The sequence below is a fragment of the Molothrus ater genome, chromosome 5 (assembly GCF_012460135.2).
Source record: "Molothrus ater isolate BHLD 08-10-18 breed brown headed cowbird chromosome 5, BPBGC_Mater_1.1, whole genome shotgun sequence".
Lineage (NCBI taxonomy): Eukaryota > Metazoa > Chordata > Aves > Passeriformes > Icteridae > Molothrus > Molothrus ater.
This window is the reverse complement of record NC_050482.2, coordinates 59,161,977-59,185,835: the sequence shown is the minus strand read 5'-3', so window position 1 is coordinate 59,185,835 and position 23,859 is coordinate 59,161,977. Positions and strand designations below refer to the sequence as shown.

General features: G+C 45.2%; 3 protein-coding genes across 4 annotated transcripts in view; 2 read left to right on the top strand and 1 right to left on the bottom strand.

Annotated features, from left to right (window-relative positions):
• The window catches only part of BRAF (B-Raf proto-oncogene, serine/threonine kinase), an 83,784-nt gene extending 74,864 nt beyond the window's left edge, over nt 1–8,920 (top strand). For both annotated transcript variants that reach the window (XM_036405049.2, XM_036405048.2), the window contains one exon: nt 157–8,920. In XM_036405049.2, coding sequence (XP_036260942.1) covers nt 157–179 — 23 coding nt within the window. In that variant the 3' untranslated portion in view covers nt 180–8,920. The remainder of the gene's footprint in view (nt 1–156) is intronic.
• A 494-nt stretch (nt 8,921–9,414) lies between these two features.
• NDUFB2 (NADH:ubiquinone oxidoreductase subunit B2) lies at nt 9,415–10,584 on the bottom strand. Its single transcript, XM_036405052.2, has 4 exons — nt 10,488–10,584; nt 10,256–10,400; nt 10,094–10,178; nt 9,415–9,551 (listed from the first exon to the last, which is right to left on the bottom strand). The coding sequence occupies exons 1-3, from the start codon at nt 10,559–10,561 to the stop codon at nt 10,104–10,106; spliced, it is 294 nt and encodes a 97-aa protein (XP_036260945.1). The 5' UTR covers nt 10,562–10,584; the 3' UTR covers nt 9,415–9,551; nt 10,094–10,103.
• Nucleotides 10,585–10,715: 131 nt separating this feature from the next.
• On the top strand, nt 10,716–23,472 carry LOC118700520 (trichohyalin-like). The gene is made up of 11 exons (XM_036405050.2): nt 10,716–10,797; nt 11,677–12,006; nt 13,007–13,098; nt 13,281–13,458; nt 14,629–14,857; nt 15,457–16,025; nt 16,921–17,062; nt 18,199–18,443; nt 19,956–20,119; nt 20,541–20,790; nt 21,591–23,472. The coding sequence occupies exons 2-11, from the start codon at nt 11,935–11,937 to the stop codon at nt 21,813–21,815; spliced, it is 2,166 nt and encodes a 721-aa protein (XP_036260943.1). The 5' UTR covers nt 10,716–10,797; nt 11,677–11,934; the 3' UTR covers nt 21,816–23,472.
• The last annotated feature ends 387 nt before the right edge of the window (nt 23,473–23,859 follow it).

Sequence of the window (23,859 nt, the reverse complement as noted above, 5' to 3'; positions counted from 1 at the left end):
CTGGGTCTGTATTCAATGTTCTCTCACTGTATATTCTCTCATGCTTTAATTTTAACAGTTTGCATTTTTTAACATCTTTTATATTCAGCCTGATGTTCAACTAGTCTCGTAACTGAAATCACCTTTTAAAACCAAGCTCTTATCCTCCCTCTACAGGAGAATTTGCAGCGTTCAAGTAGCCACAGCACCATGGCAGCACCCACTCTGTTATTTAAGTCTTGTGTTCCTACAGTTTCTTAACATCAAAACTCCATTCTGCTCCGCACAACCTAAAGTAATTTAGAAAAGATATCCATAAGCTTAAAAGTGGAGCAGAATGGAACCACCAGTCCAACACAATGGGAAAAAGTACCTTTTTGGGAACCAGAGTCCTCTGCTGCCAGTGTTTCTCCTTCAACACAAACCACCACGTGCATTCGGAGACCTGCAGTGGCTGCCTGTGCCGTTGGCATCACTCCCAGGAGAGGAGAGGGCGCTCGTGGTGTGACTGTGGTGCTCGGGGCGGGGACGGAGCTGCTGCTGCTGCTGCTGAACTTAGGAGCCTTGCTTTGGAGGGTCTGCCGGCCGCCTTGCTCCCTCTAACAGCGTCACCATCACAGCCTCAAGGGCTGATGAGCGCTCATTTCAATGAATCATTTTCCATTCTGATCCTTTTTTTTTTCCTGGTGTACTTACTGATTTATGGACAACGCAGTATCCCCTTTTCGTTGTATTACAGTGTCAAGCACCTCAATCTGTCTATATTGCTGGGGTTTATTCCTTTAAAATTTAAAGTGTGGGGCAGTGGGAGCTGGAGATGTTATTCTGAAGGCAGAGAGGTTTATCTGAAGGAAAAGGGGATGCTGCCACAACTTTTTTTCAGATTTACTTTACCACTTCTTTAAAAGAACAAACAACAACCACCATCCTTAACCTTTTTCCTTTTCCAGTATTTTCTTGGTGTGTGCATATACAACATCTTTTTGAAGGATTAGGTCGATCCTTCTTTTGTTGGTCCAGCAACAAACTGAAGTTTAAAAAAAATGTAGCGAGATTGTCCTCTCTTTTTTTTTTTTTTTTGTATCATATGATACAATGTATTTATCAAAGATGCTACTGCAGCATCTAAAGTCTGTAGAAATCCTGATACAGACTGTGAATGGTGTATGTACCTACTTTAAAAGTTTTATTTTAAACGAGGGTGCAGGTTAATGCCAGGTACCTTACCAATATGTAATGTTTTCATAAATGAGGAAAAAAGTTCTCAGGTTGAATTGAATTCAAATACAATCCCCCCCTAGAATTAGACATTCCAAAAATTATGTTTTGGTACTTTCAAGAGCTTTTTTTAAAGGATTTTTATCCTGTTAACTAAACGTCCTCTGATAAGTGTGTGTAAATGTGGAGCATCTTGTCCTAATGGCAAGTTGTTAGATCAAAACAAAACGGTACTTGCTGGATCCACGCTGACTACTCCTGCTCTCATTGCTTTCCTCCCTGTCATCTCTTCCCTTCTGCTCATCTTTCCCCTCTGTACACTTTGCAAACTAGGACAAAGGTGGTGGTGTCTCCATTAGAGTGCTTTGTTTTCCTGTCCTCCAGTCCTGGTTTTCAAATGGTTAGTAGCTTTTTGAAAAGTTACCCAGTCAGGGAAAACAACAACTCATAGAGTTCTGCACATCATTTACCTCTAGTAGAATATCTTGTGATGTGATCTGCTTGCAGAGTTCTCTGGTATGTGGTATTACCTGTAAATTATTTGTACCGAGGCAAGGCAGACCACATTGGAAAGAAACTCAAGCTCAGACAGAAGTTTCCATAATTTGATTCATATCAGCCCTGTACCACTCCAGGTGAGGCAGGAGAACTGACCCCCCTCTAGCAGAGAGGTTCTTGCTGGGAGGAGGTGGGGAGTGTTTAACAAAATCATGACAAATAAGGAGTTAAGTGTGTGTGAATGTGGTGTCCATGCTAAACGTGGATGTACCGAGTGAGGGTGCTGTCCTTCCCTCCCTAGGGGAAGGGGACTGTTCCTGTCTGCAGAAGGTGCTCCCAGATGAAGGGAGAAAAGCACCTCAGAAGTAGAAGGTGTTTTTAATACCCTGGAATGTTGCGGTGTTGCTGGTAGTCTGTTACATTTGTCAGTAAATATTTACTGGGGCTATAGGAACTGGACTGATCTGAAGTGGGAATTAAAACTGAAATACTGTGTATTCATATTAATTCCACAAACATTAGCAAGATAGCAATAGTGAATGACTTAATAGTCACTACAAGAATGAAGTGATTCATGTTGGTACATGAACAGAATCGATTTTGTGTACGGGACACATTTTAAAAACGAAGGAAAAAAAAGCACAAATTTTTTTCTTGTCTGCTGTGGGTCTTCAGATGCTGTAAGGTTTTTACCTTAATGAGGTTGGCAGGAATTTAAAAAGTAGCAATAGCCACTTTCCAGTGTGGAGAAGCTGATGCAGAGCAGTGGTAGCAGATGGTGCAGTCAGAGTGCTCCCTGGTGATCGTCTGAGGCCAGTACCTGAGAGGTGGAGGGAGCCTGGGGCCACTGCTGGCAGCAGGCAGGTGAGAGCATTTACCAGATACAGGCTCCCAGGGGAAAGGAGTCCCTGCTTCTCCTTTCACCCCATGCTTGGCTCCAGCCCCTTTATGGGCTGTGGCCCCATTTGTACGTGTCAGGGATACTGAGGTCAAAGTTCTCTCAAAAGAAGCTGTTACAGAGCAAGTATGGACAGGTGGTTCAACACTCATTTGTTTCACAGATCATGTTAAAAGCTCTTGTTTCCTTCCACAAAGTCATGCTGGCAGAAAATTCTGTGTTAGGAACTTCATTCTATCTTTGCTTAAAATGAACTTACTTTGGTGAAGATTCATTACCCATTAGTCTACAATATGCTTCTTGAGCCCATAGGAAAAGCACAAGGAAAATTGCTATCCTTGTCCATGCAAAGCACTTTATAAGTAACACATGATCTCTGGGTTTTTTTTTTATTGGGGTTTGTTTGTTTGTAGCTTTGTTTTTCTTTTTCTGTTTCTCGGGTTTTTTTTTATTTTTTTCCCTGAGGAATGTGCAAGTTATTTCGCTGCTCTTTAGAGAAGTCCTTTCAGGATGCATTTCTACTGGTTTTCTCGTTTGTTTGTTTCCCTCCAGATAGCTGTAGTAATGTGTGTTTGTCTGTAAGAGTTCCCAGGTAATGCTCATACAAAACTTTGAAAGAAATGTAGTTTGTAAATAATTGGGATTATTTTTGGTTTTATCTTTGATCCTTCAGGAGTTTTTCTGGATGTCTTGCATGCCATCAGAATCAGTCTTAAAGATGCCCTTTAGATATTTAATGAATGGGGAATCAAGAATAGATGAGAAACGAGTGCTCTCTGTAGCAGTGGGATGAAGGAAGTAGAGTGAAATGACCAACACGTTCATGCCTGTTGCCCTAAATTCCTTAAGCTCCTTCATGGTATCCCAGCCACAGGCACATGCCATAGTATGGAAATGTGAGTACATCCTTCATATGCACATGTTGGGACAAACACCTAGAGAGTCATTCTGCTTCTTTTAGCTCTGTAGTATTTTGTATTTCATAATCATTTGCAAAAATACCAGTGTCCAGTTCCAGCTATTCATGTCTTTATCAACCAGGCACAGACCTTCCCCTCAGCCTTTCCTTTTCCATACAGGTGATAGAGGCCTGTTACCTGTTACACCTTCCTGCTCAGAATGTGATTGTTTCCCCTGCATATTTGCCAGAACTGCAACATTGTGGTGGAGCTCAAACCAAATGGCAGGGATATAGAGGCCAGGTTACTTTGAAAGTAATTGATGTGTCAGTAAGCCCTACATAGCCCCAGATACAATTAGCCTAGTCATTTTTTTTTTCCTAAACTAATGCAGGTTATTAGATGAATCCACTTCTACTTTTTATGCTTACCCAAAATCATCTTTTCTTGTACTTGACTGCTCTAGCAGCTGATGAAGATGCAGAATGTTTGAGAACAAATACTGTCATTTTACCATGGTGTCTTAGCATCACTTGGATTAGTATGTGCTCCTTAGAGGCAGAATTTGGCCTTTGTGACATAAAATGAATGAAATTCTGATTGTTGATAAATACCATGTCTTTCCATAAATGCCCAAACTGGGGGGAAAGTACCCTGACAATTACACATAAATAGTTTTTCTTCTGTGTTTGCCTGGTGGTGTAAATGCATCCAACATTTTAGAGAAGGCTGAGGGAAGCCAGATCCCCAGACACCTCACAAACAAGTATGGATTGAAGCTTTGATATCTGCAGAGACTAAGTTTAGGGAAGAAGCATGTAGACACTTAACACTTCTGCAACCTCTAGAATTCATTCCCCTCTTGACTGTGAGTGCAGCATTTGTAGCACAAACTCTTCATAGTACTGTAGACATGTCCTCTGTTGATAAAATGTATCACCAGTAGCACAGTGGGACAGGCAAAGCCTCTAGGTACAGTCTATTAAAAAGCAGCTGCATGAGTGGACTCTTAGGCCATCACTTTGAAGGTGCTGAGTGTTTTGGTTTTCTCTGATGCATTTTACATAGAAGCTTATGAAACAAACTTCGTTTAATGCAGCCTTGTTACTGTGCATTTGCACTTGGTGTTTGGTTTGGCATGCATTTGAAAGACCTGTCTTCACTGCTTCATTACTTCATACCAACTTCATACCCACTATATGAAGTTTAGCCAGGGCAAGTATTGCATTCTGCACCTGGGGTAGGTAACCCTGGTTGTGTGTATAGGCCAGGGGATGAGAGGCTGCAGAGCACAAAGGGACCTGGGGGTCCTGGTTGATGGCAAGCTGAACACAAGCCAGCAGTGCCCTGGCAGCCAGGAGGGCCAGCCCTGTCCTGGGGGCACAGGCCCAACATGGCCAGCAGGGCAAGGGAGGGATTGTCCTGCTCTGCTCTGGGCTGTGGCAGCCTCACCTCGAGTGCTGGGGCAGTTCTGGGTGCCACAGTGTAAGAAAGACTATTACTATTAGACTATTATTAATGAACTATTAGAGAGTGTCCAGAGGAGGGTCATGAGGATGGTGGAGGGGAAGCTGTATGAGGAGCAACTGAGGTCTCTTGGTGTGCTCAGCATGGAGGAGACTGAGGGGAAACTCACTGCAGTTACAACTCCCTCGTGAGGGGAAGAGGAGGGGCAGGCACTGATCTCTTTCCTGTGGTGACCAATGACAGGACCCAAGGGAATGGCCTGAAGTTGCATCAAGGGATGTTTAGGTTGGATATCAGGAAAAGGTTCTTCATCCAGGGGCTGGCTGGGCACTGGAACAGGCTGCCCAGGGCAGTGGGCACAGCACCAAGCCTGACAGAGTTCAAGAAGCATTTGGACAATGCTCTGAGGCACGTGGGGTGATTCTTGGGGTGTCCTGTGCAGGGCCAGGAGTTGGACTTTGATGGCCCTTATGGGTCCCTTCCAACTCAGCATATTCTATGATGCTGTCATTCTTATCTAATAAATAATCAGAAGAGCAGAGCCAGATTGTTAAAATTAAAAAGTTTGCATTTAAGTTTCAAGGATGCTGACACAAAAGCTACTAAGTCAGCACTATGACAGCAGTAACTATGAACCTGTGGAAGGAGGAAGCTCTAAAAGCTGCAGAATACAGACTACGCCAAGAGCGAATTCAGATGCAAACTAACTTCTCTCTTTTGTTCAGAAAAGAGAGCTACCAAGACCCTCTGTTCAGTGGTTTACATAGGGATCCCCCAAAACAGTTTTTGTAGTTTGCCAAATGATCACGTGCCTTTGCAACCTTAAAAAGTACAACAGAATGTAAACCAGGTGCTTTGTAACTAGAGCAGTGTCTTTGGTTTACATCTGCTGCAGTGGTTTTGTATATAGCTATCCCTGTATGTAGGTAGTTTGGAGTTGGTCAACTCCTGTAAAGGAGCAGGGAGGGCAGAGAGCATTCCCCTAAATACCTGTTAGCATTTCAAAGCTAAGAATTGAAGGATACCAAATTTAGTTACAGTAAACCTGCTGCTTGAAATCTGCTCTATCAACAGGTAATGAAATTCATTTAACTTAAAAGCAAGTAAGCCCTCCTTCCCTTCCAAAGACACAGAGATCTTGTTAAGGAAAGCTCCAAAGAGGCCCAAAGCTACTCTCTTAAAGCATCTTGGAATGAGATGGTAGGTGGAGAATGAGGGCTAGATGAGGAGAAACTGGTGGCTAGCATTCATGTAATCAAGGTTCACATGTATCAGACCGTACAATTAGTTCCTTGTCCCAGAAAATGCAGTAAGTTTTGTTTCTGGAATGTCACCAGGTTTCCTCACTGCTTCCCTGGGCCTCTTGCAGTTGCTGTTCAGTGATCACATCCCATTATTGCACATGAACTGTGGGAGATGGTAGGTGTCTTGTCAGCTGAGGGACAACCAGTAGGTGTGAATTTGATTTGTTCAAATTTCAAACTGGTTACGTAGACTTCTGGCAGTACCTACATATCAGTGTCATATTTAATCTACTTGTCCATGAAGGACAAAATAATGGGTTTGGATATTAATGCTTTTCCAGATCTTTTCCTTTTCTTCCTTGGGGCAGGACTTTTGGCATAATTGTAACTTTCAAAGTTATGTATAAATGCACAGTTCATATGAGATATCAGACCAATTTTAATTTGGGTTTGTTCCTTTTAGAAAACAACGAGTAAAAATGTTCTACTTATGTTCCAGGAACTATCTGGAATCCTACCTACCCCAAAATCTGCACTAAAAGTACATGTGATAGTTATTTTGTCTCTCCTTTTTTTTTCTTTTTTTTTTTGGGGGGGGGGGTGGGTTTTTTGGTTTTTCTTTTTTTTTTTTTTTTTTTGTTTAGGAACTTCTAAACTACCTAGTATTTGCTTCATAGCATCCAGCAGCAGTGTGTTCAGCTCACCCAGCCTCCTCAAGAGCCAACAGTGGCCTGTCCAGTCATTTTGTCTAGTTTGCCATGTTTGCAGCAGCTGTTAAAATAAGCCTAGTGTGATATTTACTTTTGAGCAAGTAAACCACAAAAGTAACTTTGTTTTCTTTTTTTGTTGTTTATTTGGGTTTGGAAGATGGTCAGGTTTTGTTTTGATAGGTGTCATTCTGTGTTGCATTTGTGTATTCACCCTTGTTGAAGAGAAAATCCATCTGTGTGTTTGAGAGTTCAGTGGAATATTAGGAGAAGAAATGAAGCCCATCACCTGGGCATGGATGTTGGATCTAGGGGGAAAAATGGACCAAACTTGGGTGTTGGGTTATTTGGGGATGGTGGGGGGTTGTGAGGGCATAATTTAAATTAACTCTGTCTAAAATAAAGTGTAAGTGCAATAAATGTGCTTTTTTATTCAAAGCTGTGAACCTTTCGAAAAAGAAAAACCACAAAAAAAGTCAACCAAAAAAAAAGCACATCATTCTTTCATGAGCCTTGTGTCCTACCTGCCTCCCCTTCCTCCCCCTCTCCACACTTCTCAACTGACAGAAACGTGACAGTGGCCAACTTGCATGTGTTGGCAACCCAAATTAACCTTGCTGTTTGGGGGAAAGTCCCAAACAGGGCAAAGTCCTGCCCCCTACTTCTGTTCCACTCTTGAAATCCTCTTGGACTCAGTGCTGCTCTAGAGCAGGGTCTGTCCCTCTCTGGGATGCAGGAGCCAGCCCATGTGCTCTGTGCTCATCCTGACTCCAAGTGCAGAGCTCCTCCTGGCCCTCCCTTCTCCAGGTGGAACCCTCTTCCCCCCATCCCTGTGGGTGTAGTGAAGGCTCTCCTGGGCTGGGCAGTGACTTGGTTCTCCAGCAATTGCAAAAGGACTCAGCCATCAGCTGCCTGATGGGATCCCCCTTTCCCTGCCCCAACACACACATGCAGGCTGGCCACTGCTGCCTTCTGTGACTCTGCCTTGTTCAGCAGGAGCAGGTGTAGCTGTGTGTAAGCTGTTGTGCATTACTTGCACTGTCTCTCTTTCTTACTTGAGCACAGGCTGCTTTTCCTAGATTAGGAAAGGGGCACAGGTCTCCCGGGCTTCCCAGGGAGCACCATGCATTGAGCAGTGATGGAAGGGGTAGCACTCACTGGCTGGACCCTCTGGGGGAGTAAGAGAGGACTGGCTTGTTTAAAGTTTATAGATACCCAGATCTATATCCTTTAAACTTTATTATTTTTATATATAGTCGAGACAATGGCATTACCTCATAATACAGAGGCTTGTTTATGAGAGGCAAAGTACATAGTAAGGAGAGGAAAGGGAAATTTATATACAGATTTGATTTCTTTTGTTTGTTTGTTCCTTAGTGCAATGAAATGTATGTCCCACCACTTTAAACTCTGTGCTAACACATTCCTTTCAGCTGTATTTCTTTTTTTTTTTTTTTTGACCACCAGAGGTTTGCAAGGGGCTTATGACTGCAAAGTAGAAGGTCCAGTCTGGTTACTTAAAAAAAAAAAAAAAACAACCCATTGTGTTAGTAGATTTCCATAGCTGCTTTTTAAAATCTACAATGGAGTAATTGTTTCAAAACTTGTATTTATTTTTTAATTCATAACAAAATGTTTATTTTTGGTTTCCTGTTAGATAGGTCATGGCAACTCCCCTTCGTTCCTTCTCAAGTTTCCCCTGTAATTGCCAATACAACTTATTTTTCTTGTTTGTTCCTTCTCCCTTTACTTTTGTTGTCCCTTCATTTGTACTTTGGAGTTTTTCTCATGTAAATTTGTACAATGGGAAATATTGTCCAGTTTGGTTAGAGAGCATGGAGACTTAAAACATATTAAAATTTGATAGCTGAATTCAGATTGAAGAAAACTATTTCAGTGTAAAGTTATTTAAAGAACTCTGTATTATATGAAAGGCAAAAAGTTCTATGTACTTGATGTGAATATGAGAATACTGCTATAATAAAGATTGACTGCATGGAAAAGTCTGAAGGAGATTGTTTATTGTGTCACGCATGACTCCTCTCCACAAAGTTAGAGGGGTGCAACTCAGGTGGTTAAGGGGAGTGAAAAAGTTAGTTTAGGATATAACTCTGGAAATGGAGAAGAAAAAAAATCAAGGGACTCCTGCAGTGTAACCCCCCTTCTCCCTTCATCTTAAACTGGATCACTGCCTCCTTGACTGCTGCGCTGAACCCTAAGGCATTTTTACCTTTACTATTCTGAACTTTATATACCCAAGGGGGGTTTTCCTTCATCCTAGGAAAAGCCTGGCACCAACTGGTCTGGGTTCTGTTCTGGGTAAATTCTCCTGCTTCTATGGAATTTCCCATTCACCTCTTCACTGGTTATTTGGCAGAGCCTTTATTGATAAGACTGTAACCTGCCATGCACTAATGGACCTTATTTCTTGAGGCAAGCACATTCTCTATCAAGCAGGTGTTACAGAAGCTCATGTGTACTCAAGAACTACAACTTTAAAGCTGTCATGGTCATTTTCCAAGAATTTTACTTAAAATAGGAAAAAAATACAGTTCAGCTTCAGCTTTGTTTACAGTTTTATTCACATAAGGACCCAGGAGCCAAAGATTTGGTTCCAGGGGCCTCAATTAGTTCCAGGAACCTGAAAATAACAGAAGAAAAACCTGAGAACCTTTTTGCTCATCATTTTCCCACCATGTAGAGCAGAAGGATGTCCTCAATGCTCCCTTCAGCAGTAGCTGAAGCTTTTGGTTTAGAGCTGTAATCTGTGACACAACAGCTTAAAAAAAGAACTGGATAGAAACAAAAGCCTAAAACGTTTAAGGGGACATCTGGACAGATGTCTCTAGAAACAGAGCATGTCTTCGAAGTTGGATAATGCTGCGTCTACACAACAGCATGAGTAAAATAATTTAGAACCGGTACCAGGTAAGCTACAACTCCTAACCAAGTCGGTTGTTACAGTGCAGCCTTATATTGCCAAAACGGGGCTCCCTGGCCTCAGGCAGCCGAGACACGTGTGTGAAGGCCATGAGCAGTGCGGACACGGCCTCCTGTACCGCCGAGGCTGGGCGGGTTTCCCCTGGGCAGTGCTGGGAGCAGGCTCCCTGCAGCAGTACCAGCCGGGCACGGTGCCCGGGGCCGCGCTCAGGGCCGAGCGGGGAGAGGCGACGGGAGCCGTACCGGTGTGCTGCTATTCCTCATCGTCCGGAGGGATGCCGAGCTCCTCGTCCGTCCAGGCCGAAGCGTCGGGATACGGGAAGTGTCCCTGGGAGAGAGGCCCGTCAGAGGTGTCCTACCTGCCCGGCCCGCGCCCCCCGCCCCCGGCCGCCGCGCCGGCCTCACCAGCACCATGTCCGAGTTGTGCCAGAACTGCCAGAGGATCCAGAACCACATGAAGCCGCTGAGCGCCTCGCCTCGGATCACCTGCGCCCGCGTCAGCTCCGGGAACTGCCGGTACCGCGGCGGGATGTGCACCCCGCCGCCCGCGCTGCAACACAGCACGGCCCCGCCTCACTCCGGGCCCCTCCGGCCCCGGCCCGCCCGCCTGCCCCGCTGCCCGGCCCGCCCCGCTCACCGCCGCCGCCCGGGCACGGCGGCCCCGGTCCGCAGCAGCCGCCCCGCCGCTCGGCCCAGCGCCGCCACCACCATGGCCGTGCCCAATGTCACCCGCACCGCCCAGCAACGGCCCCGGCGATTGGCGCGGCCGCCGCCTTCCGGGGCGGAGACAGCCCGCGGCACCGAGGTATCCCGGGAAACGGAGTTAGCGCGGGGCTCCGAGGTATCCCGGGAAAGGGAGACAGCCCGCGGCACCGAGGTATCCCGGGAAACGGAGTTAGCGCGGGGCTCCGAGGTATCCCGGGAAACGGAGAGCCTGGGGCTCGGAGGTATCCCGGGAAAGGGAGCTGGCCCGAGGCACGGAAGGGTCCTGGCGCACGGGGACAGCAGCACTGCCCTCGCACATCTGCCCTCACTCCCCTCAGCACTTGGGAGCGCCGGGGCAGCACCACGGGCGGGTGCTCCGTGAGTTTTCCCGAAAGTTGGCGTCGCCCACGGGGGCCGCAGAGCGGGGCGAGCTCCCCAGCCCAGCCGCTGCTTTTTGGAGGGGTGGGGCGAGAAGACGGCTCCAGCTGGTGGTGTTTAAGGAAAGGGCGAAAGGGGCAGCGCTTCCCGCTGTCCGAGCCGGGGCAGCCCGGCAGTCCAGCCCAAGCAGTCCGGTAGCGGAGCAGCGGGGCGCGGGCAGTGTCCCGGCGGGGCCGGCATGGGGGGCTAGCCCTCAGGAGCGGGATACGGGGCTCATCCTCGGGGCCGGGATGCGGGGCTCGCCCTCAGGAGCGGGATGCAGGGCTCATCCTCAGGAGCGGGATACGGGGCTCATCTTCGGGGCCGGGATGCCGGACTCGCCCTCGGGGCCGGGATGCGGGGCTCACCCTCAGGAGCGGGATGCGGGGCTCACCCTCAGGAGCGGGATACAGGGCTCATCCTCGGGGCCGGGATGCCGGACTCGCCCTCGGGGCCGGGATGCGGGGCTCACCCTCAGGAGCGGGATACAGGGCTCATCCTCGGGGCCGGGATGCCGGACTCGCCCTCGAGGCCTGGCTGTCCCCGAGGAAGCAGCTGGTGCGGAGCCTCTTCCCTCTCTCTGAGCCGGCAGCCGGAGCGGGAACGAAGGGGCGACGCCTCGGCATAGAAATAGCCAGTACAGAATTCCCACCTGAACATCTGAGAGAGTTTTGTTCTTCTCTCCCATTTTCCCTCTCTCACAGGTGTTACAGCGGTGTGCCTGCCTGTTTATTGCTCGCTCAGCAGTGTTCCTGGAGCTGCAGCCTGGTTTCAGTCCCGGCACTTTGAGGAGGATGGAAAACCCAGCCTGCCGGTGGGTGGATCTGTTCACCGGTATATGCCAGAGCAAGGGTTGGAGGAATTCTGCCAACTTCTTGTGGAAAACCAGTTGCATCCAGTAATGCATATCGGTGTGCCTTCTGGGACACTGGGGTGATCACAAAAGAAGCAAGCAAAAAATCATGGAGAAAGTACCCAGGCTGTCAGGAGGGTCCTTTCAAGGAATCCAACACTCCCCTACTCCTCCTGACAAGGTATGATGCCAATGTAAGATTAATCCACACTTGTAGTTCCTCCTGAATCTTTATTGGATAACATTCCACAATGAACTGGAGAAGAGTTTCTGTGACCCTCCTGGAGGTATTTTAAATAAGCAATAATACCTTCTCAATTTGTTAACACCCCAAACACCTAATATCCTCAGCTGAAACAGCAGTGGATAGCCTTGTAGTTAAGGAATTTTAATTTCTCTGGTCATCTGAGCCATTTTCAGCAGCAGTTTACAGGGAATCGCAGCAAACTTTTCAACCAGTTTTTACTTACTTACAGTTTTTACTTACTTGTGCAACATGTTGCAACCCTACAATGGGCTCCATACCGAGTTTATGTTTTCCCATAAAAGCTGAATGCTTTGATACAAAGTTCATAGTTTTATTGCCAGCTCTGCCTTCCAACTGCCTTGTATTTTGTCTTTCTGTCTTCTTGCAGTCCCTGGCATTCTGTTCCCTATGTCCTTGTTCTCAAGTATCCCTCATTTCCCATCTTGCTCAGGCTGGATATCTCCACTGCTGGCTTTGATCTGCAGAGGCAAATTTGTCCCCCTAGATTGAGCCCCCATTTTCTTCACTCTTCCTTGACTTCAGGTCCCTTCATTGACCTTTCAGCTTTGCTCGCCAGGGGAGCTTGGAAGCTGTGTAAGCAGCAGCAGCAGCGCACATGTGGCCACTGGCTGCCCACCCCTGCTACACACCTAGCAGCTGAATAGAAACCAGGTGCAAGGAGGGGGTTATCATATAGTTCTTAAGGGTTTTTTAATGTTCCTCCTCTCCAAACTTTATTTCTCAAAATCAAAACCATTTGTGATGAATTTACAGATAAGCAGCATAGTACCACAAGACATGGTGGAAGAATTATGAGGAGAAGTAATAAACTGAAAGTAAATTTCAACTTTGTAGACAATATTCCTGTTTAAGGATTTAAATGTTCAAAAATCATGCTCATTTTCTGTTTCCATCTCCTCCTTCCCCCTTCCAGGTAAGCTCCACATCCATCTCACATGTCCAATGCTGCTACACAGCTAATAAAGATTCCTGTAGCTCTCTGCTGCCGAGATGTCCAGTAACACAGTAAGCTCATAATCTATAGGTGGGTCACTGGAAAAGCAGAGAAGGAAAAGCTGGGAAGCAAAGACAATTATTGCAGGGTGGGGGTTTTGTCCCATGTTGATTTAGTTTGTTTGCACTGCAGTAAGTTGCAGAGTATCTGTTGCCGAGCTTTCCATTATTTCTTGTATTTTCATTTTCCACAGCTGTCATGTTTGTGCCTGGAACCCAGGTCCCTTTTGCATGCCCTTGATACCCTCAGCCAAAAGGAATTTCATTGGTTCTTCCCTGGAGGCTTCCCGTGTGCTGAGGGGAGCTCGTGTGCTGGCAAGGAGAGAAACTGATGGCTATTACTACCTGGGCCACATTGTCCAGGAGCTGAAGGTAACTCTTGATTGGGAACATGGCTGGAAGAGCATGTATGGGTTTTTTTTTCTCTGTTCTTCCCATACTCACCAGTCCCGAGCCCTTGCTGTGAGGTGGCCCTGCAGTGTTACAGTGCACTTCCTAGCCACTGTTGCCTCCCCACACCCTGTTTCCATCTGTTACCTGGTGCTGTCTGGCTGTTTGCTGTGAGGAGTCCTGCAAGTAAGAACAGCCTAGAGACCAATCTGTTTTTGTAGATATAATGAGTTTTTATTCAGAGACAGACTAAACAGGTCCCTTATCCCTATTGTCTACTTTTGCCCAGCCTAGCAGCAGAGTTAGTTAGCTAAACAGCAACTAGTAATCCAAAATGTTTGTCTCCAGGGTCCACTTCCTCTTTACCAAACTGAGAGCTTTCCTCATTCTTTTCCATCTGTATTTCTGGGAATTGTGAGATGATTTTGGATGCCAGACAGAAAATCCCCCCTGCAGGTTTTCTTTTAAAAGTTTTTTTCCAGTTCATTTTGCGGGTTAGTTAAATAAATTTTGGTGCTAGTATAGGTGAGGATGTGTGTGAGCTTCACTGTGGGGTAGAAGAGATTGGGGTAGAACAGATTGGGACAGCTGTAGGTACAAGTGACATCAGCTGGAGTAGGAGCTGACAGTATCATTTGTGTAAGTGCACTCGGAGATCTGTAGAGAAGGCTGAGATTCTGGCAATAGGTCTTGCCCTCACTTGCTGCTGAAGGTTTCAATTAAAGTATTTAAATTTATGACACTTGTGACTTTTTACTGCTTTGTTACCCTTCTGATTGCTGAAGGACTGTTTTTTATCCTTCATATTGTGGTGAACTGCATCATACACGGTTTCTTTTGGCTGCTCTTTTTCCTGTGGTAGGTTTTCATAGTAGAGTTCTGCCTTAGCCTGCTTTTTGTGTTCTTACTAAAATCTAACTCCAAAGTGAAAGAAAGAAAAAAACTGTCAGCCCCTTAAGCCCCAGCTTTTTATTTACTTTTGAAGTGGTGTGGACACAGTACAGTGAAACCCTGGTAGAAGAGGAAAGCTGCATTCCCAGATCACTTTCCACTTCCTGGGATTTCTGCCACTTCCGTCTTAGCACTTAAGCTTTGCTGTTAACTGGACGTTGCAAATTGTTGCCTTGCACACCACATGTTTTACTCTTGCAGGACTCCAGGGAAGGCTTTTTGGTTGAGTTTGACCAAAGTGGTGCTCTGAAGGGCAAGGTCCAGCGTGGCCAGCAGGAAACGCCGCTCTATGACATTGTGCACTACGAAGACGCCCGGCGACAGCCTCTTGCTCCAGGGGACAGGGTCTTGGCACCATGGGAGGCTCCAGCCAAACGTTTTGGCCCTGGCACTGTGCTAAGGGTTGTGGAGAACACAGAGGCACCTTTAGGTACCTGCTTTGGGTGTTTTGGTTTTCTCTAGCAGCACTGGACTCACCACGGGAGGTGGTCACTGCAGGGAAGAGATCGAGCTCCAGCAGGGAAGAGATTGAGCTCCAGCATGGAGAATTCACCTCCTGCTGCCTGGGTTCTCTTCATTCTGTTTTTATTGTTGGCACTAAGCCACTGGTTTAGGGTCAGAATTACTGCAGATCACAGAATTTGCCTTTACTTTGTTCTGTGGGTGAAAACTTCCTAAAAAGTTTGGGGTTGGGGATAGCATCCTCCCAGCACAAGTCAAAAAACTTTCCTGATCCTCCTAAGAGTCACCTGGTTATCTGTTAGTCTGCTTTTCTGCTATTTCAGGGTAAAATCCCACCTGCTGTGGCAAGTGAGATTTTTTTATATCTGCTGTCTCCTTGCAGGAAATTCAGGAGAAAATCAAATTTTAAACCTGTAAAGAATAAAATCATGGAAGTCGTTACAGAATTGTCTGAAACACAAGTCATTACTTTTAGCTCCTGCTCTCCATGAGATAAATCACACAGATTGATATGGTGCTAATACATTACTTGCCCTTTTTTTTTTTTTTTTTTTCCAATATGCACAGCACACAATGAGAGGGGAGTGCTTGTGAATTTCTGGAATGGGCAGACTAAGGAGGTGTCTTCTGCCCAAGCTCTGCGGATTCCCCTGCCCCTAAGCGAACGCATCACCCTGGAGCTGCAGATGCCTTTAGCAGCCAGGCAGATGGTGGTTGATTCAAGCTTGGATTACCCATACCTTGTGGCACCAGGCTATAGAGCCTCAGGGCACTACAGACAGGGTCACCTGGGCCTGGACTGCTGCCCAGAGGCTCTGTATTCCACTCATCCCTGTGCAAAGTGCAGCTGGGGGTGTACCTCGCTTCCCCAGGGCTGCCTTGGAGCCTGGGAGCACACACGGCCTGCAGAGTGCAAAGTGCAGGAGGAAAACACCTTCATCCCCACAGCAAGCCTGACTGAAGAAAAGCTCAGCAAGAAAATAGAACAGGAACTGTCTGAATTGAGGATTGCTTCTTCAGAAAGTGTTTCCAGAGAGGAAGAGAAAAAGGAACAGAAGAGATTGGAGACAGAAAACGTTACAGAAGATGTCGGGTCTTGTTTGGAAGAGGACCATGAGGTTATAGAAACTGAGAAGGTAAAAAGTGGTTCATCCTGGCTCTTCTGTTAATAAATGGTCTGGTATTTGTGTAATTATCTGCTTTGCAACTGCAAGTTTACTACCCGTGGTACCAAGCTAGAGGTTTAAGTCTGCTCCTTATGCCTTCCTGCTAAAGAATGGGGAGACTTTGCACTGCCTTCCTGTGACTGGGGTCAGGTCATTGTCCATAATCTGTCATTGTCCCTGGCTGGAGCAGGCCTCTAGAACCTCTTCCATGGATGCAGAGTACAAGAAGTGTTGCATAGCCCAGTCCCTCTACATTCTGCTTCTGCATGAAGGAGGTAAAGGGAAAAAAAAGAAAAGTGTCAGAAGACTTGACACTGGATAAAGATTACAGTAGGGATTGTTCCCTACCAAGGCAGTCTCTTGCATGATTCTTTTAACATACTTCACCCTGTTAGAAGTGTCCCCTCTCCCAGTCAAGGACCAGAAGAGACTTATGTAGTCCTCAGCAGCTGGTTTGGTGCTTGTGAGCAGGGCACTGGGTGAGGATCAGTAAGGAGGAGGTTCATGTGCACCAGCTACTGCCACACTTACCTCCATTGCTCTGCAAGGGTTAGAATCCAAACTCTGGCACATGGCAGAAGCAGGGCTGTCATTCAGCCAGAGCTCCTCTGGCCTGATCTCTTTTGTACCAGTTTGGACCCTTTCAGGAAAAAGAACTTTGGGTCATTTGGAGACAAAGGGAAACTCAGGAAGTTATCAGAAATTATGGATTGTTTCTTTAGTAAAGAACTCCTAGAATTTGTTTTTTTTCATTCTGTCTTAAACTTCAGTTACAACTTAAGATCTTGTGCTGTAAACTCATTAAATAAACCTATTCTTTTTCTTATCAGGTCTGGATTATGGTTGCATTTCTTGTTATTTCTAGGGCCCTCAGAGGGAGATGGCTCGTGCTGTGGTTGATGCTGCTGTCAACACAGACAGCTGGTTAATGGAGACAGATCACAAGGAAGAAGCAGAGAGCAGACAGCAGGATGCTGAATCTGAAGCTAATTTTGAACATGAGCATGGTATTGGAACTGTAACTCTTTTACCCTAACATAAGACTTAGCACATAATATCAGTGCAGGATGGCATCATGTATAAGATCTGCCACCATAATTCTTGATGCTCTACAAGAAAGTATCATAATGCCATCTTTATATATAGGTATTAATGGTGCTATGGCTTGAGAAGTTAATCATCTTCTCTCAAAGTGAAAAAAATTTCAGATGGAACTTGAGATTTTTTGGCTTTTACAGCTCAGCTACTGCAATAGGAGCTTTTGGGGGTTTTTAACCTATATCACAGAGCTCAGTATAAATAAAAAATTCCTTACTTTAAAAATCAATCTTTAACATTAACAGTGACTGTGTATAGCAACAAGATTTCACCAGGACTTTTCTGCAAAACAATCCTCTTACCTGTGCTGAAAATTATTGCTTTATAATGTCACTGAGTGGAATTTTGTTCCCTGAACAGCAAAAGGGGCTGGATCATAATTTTGATCAATCTGTTGCTGTTCTCAGCTTGTGACAATTGCAGACATCTAAGAGAGGATTCTGAAAGCCTGAAGTTTTCTCTATTATTGCTTTGTGACACTGCTGGAAGAGGGAGAATGAAAAGTCAAACAGGAGTGCACATTTGCTCCCAGCTGGTGTTCCAGCACCATTCCATGTGACAGCTGCCACTCAGGTCTGCCCTGTCCTTAGCAGAAAGGTGTGAGCAAACTCTGCTCCTGTTCTCAGTTACCCAAAAACTATGTTAGCAGGGTTGTGCCCATGCTAATGTCTCTCAGCAGGATGTGGAGCTCAGGCATTGCCCTATCAAAAGTTTTATAATTTTTACTCATCTCAGAGCAGTCAGTTCATGCCAGTCTGTGAGATACCATGTAAACAATCCTTTAGCCTGAGTAGCTGTAAGATGCACCAGGCAAAACTCAGTTTCCCAGGCCAAACTCTTGCCTAAATGGAATGGCAAGCTTGTTTCTGAAAAGCTGGAACCTCTTTTGTGGAGACTAAAAACTGTCCCACTTCCTCATAGGAAAATGCTATAAAATCCTTGCTTGAGTATATTTCATATGAGCAGACCTTTTGTTCTTTTAATTTGATTTCTTTTTATAAGCTTCCTATATTCTCATATGTCCTTGCCCTAATTTATTTGAAAGGCCTTTTTGAGACCAGAGTGGCAGAAGCTCCAGTCCTGCATTCCCAGAGGAGCCCTTCCATGGGGAGCAGTGCTTTGGTTCCTTTCAGGTGCCAGAGCTTCTTTGCCCAGGTGAATCAATCACTGGAGAAAGACAGCCTGACCATCAGATCAGCCTTTTGTGGGCAGAGACGCCACAGCACCACCCACCTGCTGCCTGGGAGATCCACACATCTCCCAAAGCTTCTGAAAGACAAAAGCATCACAGTGAGTATTTAGGTTTAGTTCTTAGGATGAGGAGATTTGTTTATGTCATGTGAGAATGTTCACTCCTTTGATCTTCCACAAAGGTTTTTGCTGTAACAGAAATTATGCCTGTGTAGAATAATGGTTCTGCATAGATAGAACCTTAAGGACTCCACTTGGGAGCCCACATTGTGCAGGACAGGGCGCTTGTGGTATTTTTGCTCAGCACTTTTGACGGAGTGTTTTTGTATGTTAGATATAATCTCTTCTAAATAAGCTTCTCAGCCAGCTCTACTAGATAGCAAAAAAAAAAAAAAATCCTCCTTTACAGATACTGAAAGCAAAAAAGAGAAAGTTTAGGCAGTCATCTAAGGCCCACAGCAAGGGGTGCATGTTAGGGCAGGAGCTAGAAGTCTCCTGATCCTTAGGCTGGTACTTTACCTGCTGGAAAACATCATTTGTTCACCTCCCACCTACAAAACACCTTTGATTCCTTCTTTGATCTCTCCTTGTGAGTGTCATTAAACACACCCACAAGGTACTTTTTTTGCTAAGAATAGCAATACACTGGAGAACAAAGCTGTTTACAGCCCCTGGGAAGACTTACAGATCAATGTGTTAAGAGAAACCAGTCAAAATGCTGTGTAAGACTGGCAGGAACATTATTTGAAAGTCCTGTAGTGTTTTCCAGCTTGTGGTATAGGAACATGCTAACTGCACTTGGGAATAGGAGGAAGGAGGATGCATTTGACAGAGGAAAATATTTTGGGAGAACTCTGTTCCAGCTCCACACAGCTCTAGCAATGTAAACTGGAATACATGTCTAAAGGTTTGGTGGTGTTTACTTGCACCTCCCTCATAAAGGGCACTGTAAGGAGTACAAAAACAAATAAATATTTCACTATGGCTGTGAAAAGAGGCCTTGTAGGTGCTCCTTCATCTCTGTACATGGCACAGTGCATTTAAAAACACAAATCAGCAGCACTACAGCATTGAAATGAAACTACTGCTGAAGAAAACACAAAGACTGCTTGAGAATGGGTGGAAATCTCAGACAACAAAAGGTGAAGAGTTGGAGTACCTGCAGAGAACTCAGGAATGTTCTGGGTTTGGCCAGATGGGGGCAGGTATTTCTCTTGCTAATAAAATCTAGTAAGGAATTTATGATGTTTTATGGTCAGAACCTGGATTTTCCATCCAATCCAGAAGTTGACCCAAAAACTGGGGAGTTTTAAGCATTGGCTCAACACCAGAACAGCACAGCCTACTGACCTATGGAGAACTCTTTAAGACTGGATTTTCAGGTACCTCTTTGTTGATTAAGCCTAATGTTTTCTACATACAAGGTTTTAGCATCATCCTCAGTATTTTCATGGATGGGAATCAACACTACAGTATTTGTGAGCCTTTGTAGCTTCTAAGCCTCAGGAGTGACATTAAAACTGGGCTGTTCTGGTTTTGTGTGCTTACAGTGTGCATTAGAAAAATAAACACTGCTGGGACTAAGGGTTCAGTTTGCTGTTTTTCTTGTAGAAATCAATCCTTAGTGGTGCATCTCAGAAGAGGTGGAAGGAGCTGGACTTCAGCAGAGCCAAGATTGAGCACAGAAGGTGGCAAGAAGAACAGAGGCAGCTGAAGAGGGAGCAGCAGCAAGAGGCAGATGGCACCCGCCGGCAGCTGCGCAGGGACAGCCTGAGGTGATGCTGGGAACTGACTGCTTTTTGTGCTAGAGGTTGGAAGGTTGGTAACATCTGCTTCCTGCTGCTCTCCCACCTTGTGCTTTTTGCTGGGCTCTGCACAGGGGTCACAGTGGTTCCCTACTGGGAATGGAATTGGTGCTGGAGGTGTGAGGGAGTGGGTACACAGCATTATCTCCAAGGGCAAATTCCCTTCAGTCCTGCTCTCAGACCGACAGTGCTGACATCAGGCACCAGCCCGTTTGGGGCTTTTGCTACCTCTGTTCTGGACACAGGTTTAATCCTCATAACCTAACAAAGAGTCCTGGAATGCTAACTGAACACAGATTGCCAAAATATCTGCTTTGTGTCTTATGCACTGACTTTCTTTTTTATTGCTCTTTCTTTATGAGAAATTTGAGAAATTTTGTTTTGGAAACAGGCAGCGATTGCGTCAGAGAACATTGCAAGGGCTGGAGAAACAGCTGGAGCACAAAGAGAGAGCTTTGCAGCACATGGCACTGCTCCAGGCTGCTGGGGCTGAGAGGAGCAGGAAGGAATCCTTCTTTCAAGAGGAGGAGGAGAGGAAGGCAAGGCAGAGGCTTCAGTTCTTAAAGACACGGCGTTTGCAGAGAGAGGAGTTGCAGGCAGAAAGCAACAAAAGGAGCTCTGAACAAGAGAAAGAAAGGCTGGTAAGGGCAGTTCCAGAAGTTATTTTCTTCTTCTGCCATATTTCCAGCAGTGGAAGCATATATACAAATATCTGGAGTATTTGTATATTTCACCTGTTTTACATCCAATAGAACTGTATCATTTAGAGATAAAAAAGGGTAACCTTTTTTTGGCACATGGATAAAGTGAAAAGTGGAAAGTAAAATTCCTTATCTCTGCCACAGAAGAAGTCTTTCTTCATGCAAAAATGAAATAGATTATATCCATTTCTGACTAATGAGAATCATAGTACTGTAGGATGACTTGGATTGTGTCCATCTAGTCCCAACCCCTCTGCCATGGACAGGGACACTTCCCACTAGACCAGACTGCTCAGAACCCCCTGTCCAGCCTGCCAGGGATGGGGCACCCACAGCTTCTCTGGGCAACCTGTGCCAGTGCCTCTCCCCCCCCACAGGAAAGAATTTATTCCTAATATCTAATCTAAACCTCTTTTTCAGTTTAAAGCCATTCCCCCTTGTCCCATCACTCCACACCCTTGTAAAAAGTCCCTCTCCAGCTCTTGTAGCCCCTTTAGGCAATGGAAGGTGCTCTAAGAGCTCCCCAGAGCCTTCTCTTCCCCAGGCTGAAGAACCCCAGCTCTCAGCCTGGCTCCATAGCAGAGGTGCTCCAGCCCTCTGAACATCTTTGTGATCCTCCTCTGGACTCACTCCAGTGGATCCATGTCCATGCTGGGGGCCCCAGAGCTGGACAGAGATGAGGAGTGAGGATGAAATTTGGCATGAAGGCTGTCTGTACAGTTTTGAATGTCTTTGTGTAGGAGTTGCTGAGGAGCAGAATGCAGTCACGGCAGGAAGTGCTGGAACAAGAATCCCAGGAGCAGGACAAACAGCAAAAGCAGCACCAGGCTGCCAAAGTGAGAGTGTTCCAGAGGAGAGAGAGTTCTCATCTGAAGATGGAAAAAGAAGGGCAGAAGCTCCGTGCCCTCCAGCAGTACCTCAGGGAACAGAAGCTCCTGCTGCTCCGGGCATCCCTGCTCGAGTAAGGAAGCTGCACAGTGGGTGAGCAGGGCCTGGAGCAGTTCACAGACCTGTGAGTCAGTGTGCAGAGTGTGACAGGTGGCATTTGGCTTCCTGGAGAGGTCTCTAATCTCCCTTTCACTGCAGCCAATGTGCACTGCCACTGCTCTGTCCTTCACCTGCCTTTCTTCCTGGGGTCACTGGCTCCCCCTTCCCTGAGAGGGAGCAGCAGGGCACATCTAGAGGCATCACAGAAGAGGGATTTTTAGTGCACTGCACTGTGGTGAGTGGAGGTGTCAAAGGAGAGGAGGAGGAGGTTAAGCTTGTCACATCCTGAAGTACTCCCTCTTCCTCACATCATCTGAGGTACAAAATTCCCTGTGGCTGTGGCACAGGACATGCACTGATCAGCTCTGGGTAACCAGAAATTTCAGCCAGGTATTTAGGAAAGGAGAATGAACATAGCACAATTTATTTGCTGAAACAGTCTATATTTCTATATGGAAATATCTTTATTTTACACAGAATTATGCTAAAATACAATGGATGTATATATATGATCATATATATGATCAGCTGTGGGTAACCAGAAATTTCAGCCAGGTATTTAGGAAAGGAGAATGGACATAGCACAATTTATTTGCTGAAACAGTTAGAGCTATATGAAAATATCTTTATTTTATACAGAATTACACTAAAATGAATACAATATATGTGATATCTTGTTTCAAGTAATGCCTAGAACCAAACTAGACACAAAATTTAAATTTGGCCTGACATTCTGTATACACTTAGAAACATGATACACATTTTCTGGCACATTATAAAAATTTTTGCCTCCTTCTAGAATACAGCAACAGTGATAATGGCAGTTTCTTAAAAAAAAAAAAAAAGAAAAAAGTAAAATTAATAAAACTTGTAAAAGGGAGCTTTGAAATCCTGCCAAATCTGAATGGCCAACAGTTTCCAAGCAGTGTCAGACTGCATTCCTCCAGGGATAATAGAGAGGCTATGCCTTCAGCTTTTCCCTAAAAAGACCAAGTTAGGTCTCTCATCCAGATGTTTACAAACTACTCTGAGACCTTAATAGCTAAAATGGGTATTTTTAAACTTTAGGATCCATAACGTACGTGCGTGAGCCATCCTGAGATTTTTGCTTGAAGGAAAAAAAAAAAGGAAAAGATGAACTTAAATGGAAGGTGAAGGCTTTAACAAACAAAATGTCAGAGTTAAGGTCTGGAAAAAGTGTAACTTGCTTCAGATTATGGAAACTACATGTGAGGCACAATTTTGCATTTAGACATGAAATCCCATCATTTGGACCAGTTTCCACTCTGTTGAGTGTCTGGGAAAGTTGGCTGGAATTTGCTCAGCAGGAACATGGATGGTTGTGCCCCAGACCTGGCACACACCCTGCTGGGGGAGTGTGGGTGCTGGTGGCACATGGAGATTTTCTTCAGGATAATGTTTGAGGGGTTTGCTTGCTTCTCTTCTTGTTTGAGTTCTCTTTTACATAAAATCTTGTGCTGGTTAGGACAATGCTCTGCCTGCTTGCTTATGACTCTAACTAGACTTAAAGAAACAAGCCTAAAACTTATAAGGTGTTAAACTCTGCTCCTGCTTTTATCCTTATGCACTTGGAAATGGAATATGTAGTGATTAAAGGAAAGTACATGAAATATATGAATCTAACTGAATCTAAACTTATTTTTCAGACTTCATTTATATGCTATTAATCATTGCTTTATAATCACCATAAAACAGCAGATTGTCTGCTTATGCACTTTCTCTTCATTGCTTAACCACCTGAGAACAGACTACTGCAGAGACCCTGCTCCACTGCTGTTTCACACAGGGTAGGTCTGGGAATATATTCAGTACCACATTATTTCCAATCATTCATAGACTGTATTTCTCACTATTAAAATGCAGCCATAAAATCATTTTAATACTGCTATTAAAATAATTGACTGTAAATGCCACATGTAATCCAGCTCTTCTTCTAGCTTTATTTGATTTTAAACATTTGCAGTGTGATTTTGTTCCATCAGGAAAATGCTTGGACTCTGG

Bases quoted from the DNA above. Each gene is read 5' to 3' on its own strand.
- LOC118700520 (XM_036405050.2), top strand. From the start codon at position 11,935: ATGGAGAAAGTACCCAGGCTGTCAGGAGGGTCCTTTCAAGGAATCCAA. The intron at 12,007-13,006 runs GTATGATGCCAA...TCCCCCTTCCAG, and splicing joins CCCCTACTCCTCCTGACAAG to GTAAGCTCCACATCCATCTC. The intron at 17,063-18,198 runs GTATTGGAACTG...TTTATTTGAAAG, and splicing joins TAATTTTGAACATGAGCATG to GCCTTTTTGAGACCAGAGTG.
- NDUFB2 (XM_036405052.2), bottom strand. From the start codon at position 10,561: ATGGTGGTGGCGGCGCTGGGCCGAGCGGCGGGGCGGCTGCTGCGGACC. The intron at 10,401-10,487 runs GTGAGCGGGGCG...GCTGTGTTGCAG, and splicing joins GCCGTGCCCGGGCGGCGGCG to CGCGGGCGGCGGGGTGCACA. The intron at 10,179-10,255 runs GTGAGGCCGGCG...CCTCTCTCCCAG, and splicing joins ACAACTCGGACATGGTGCTG to GGACACTTCCCGTATCCCGA.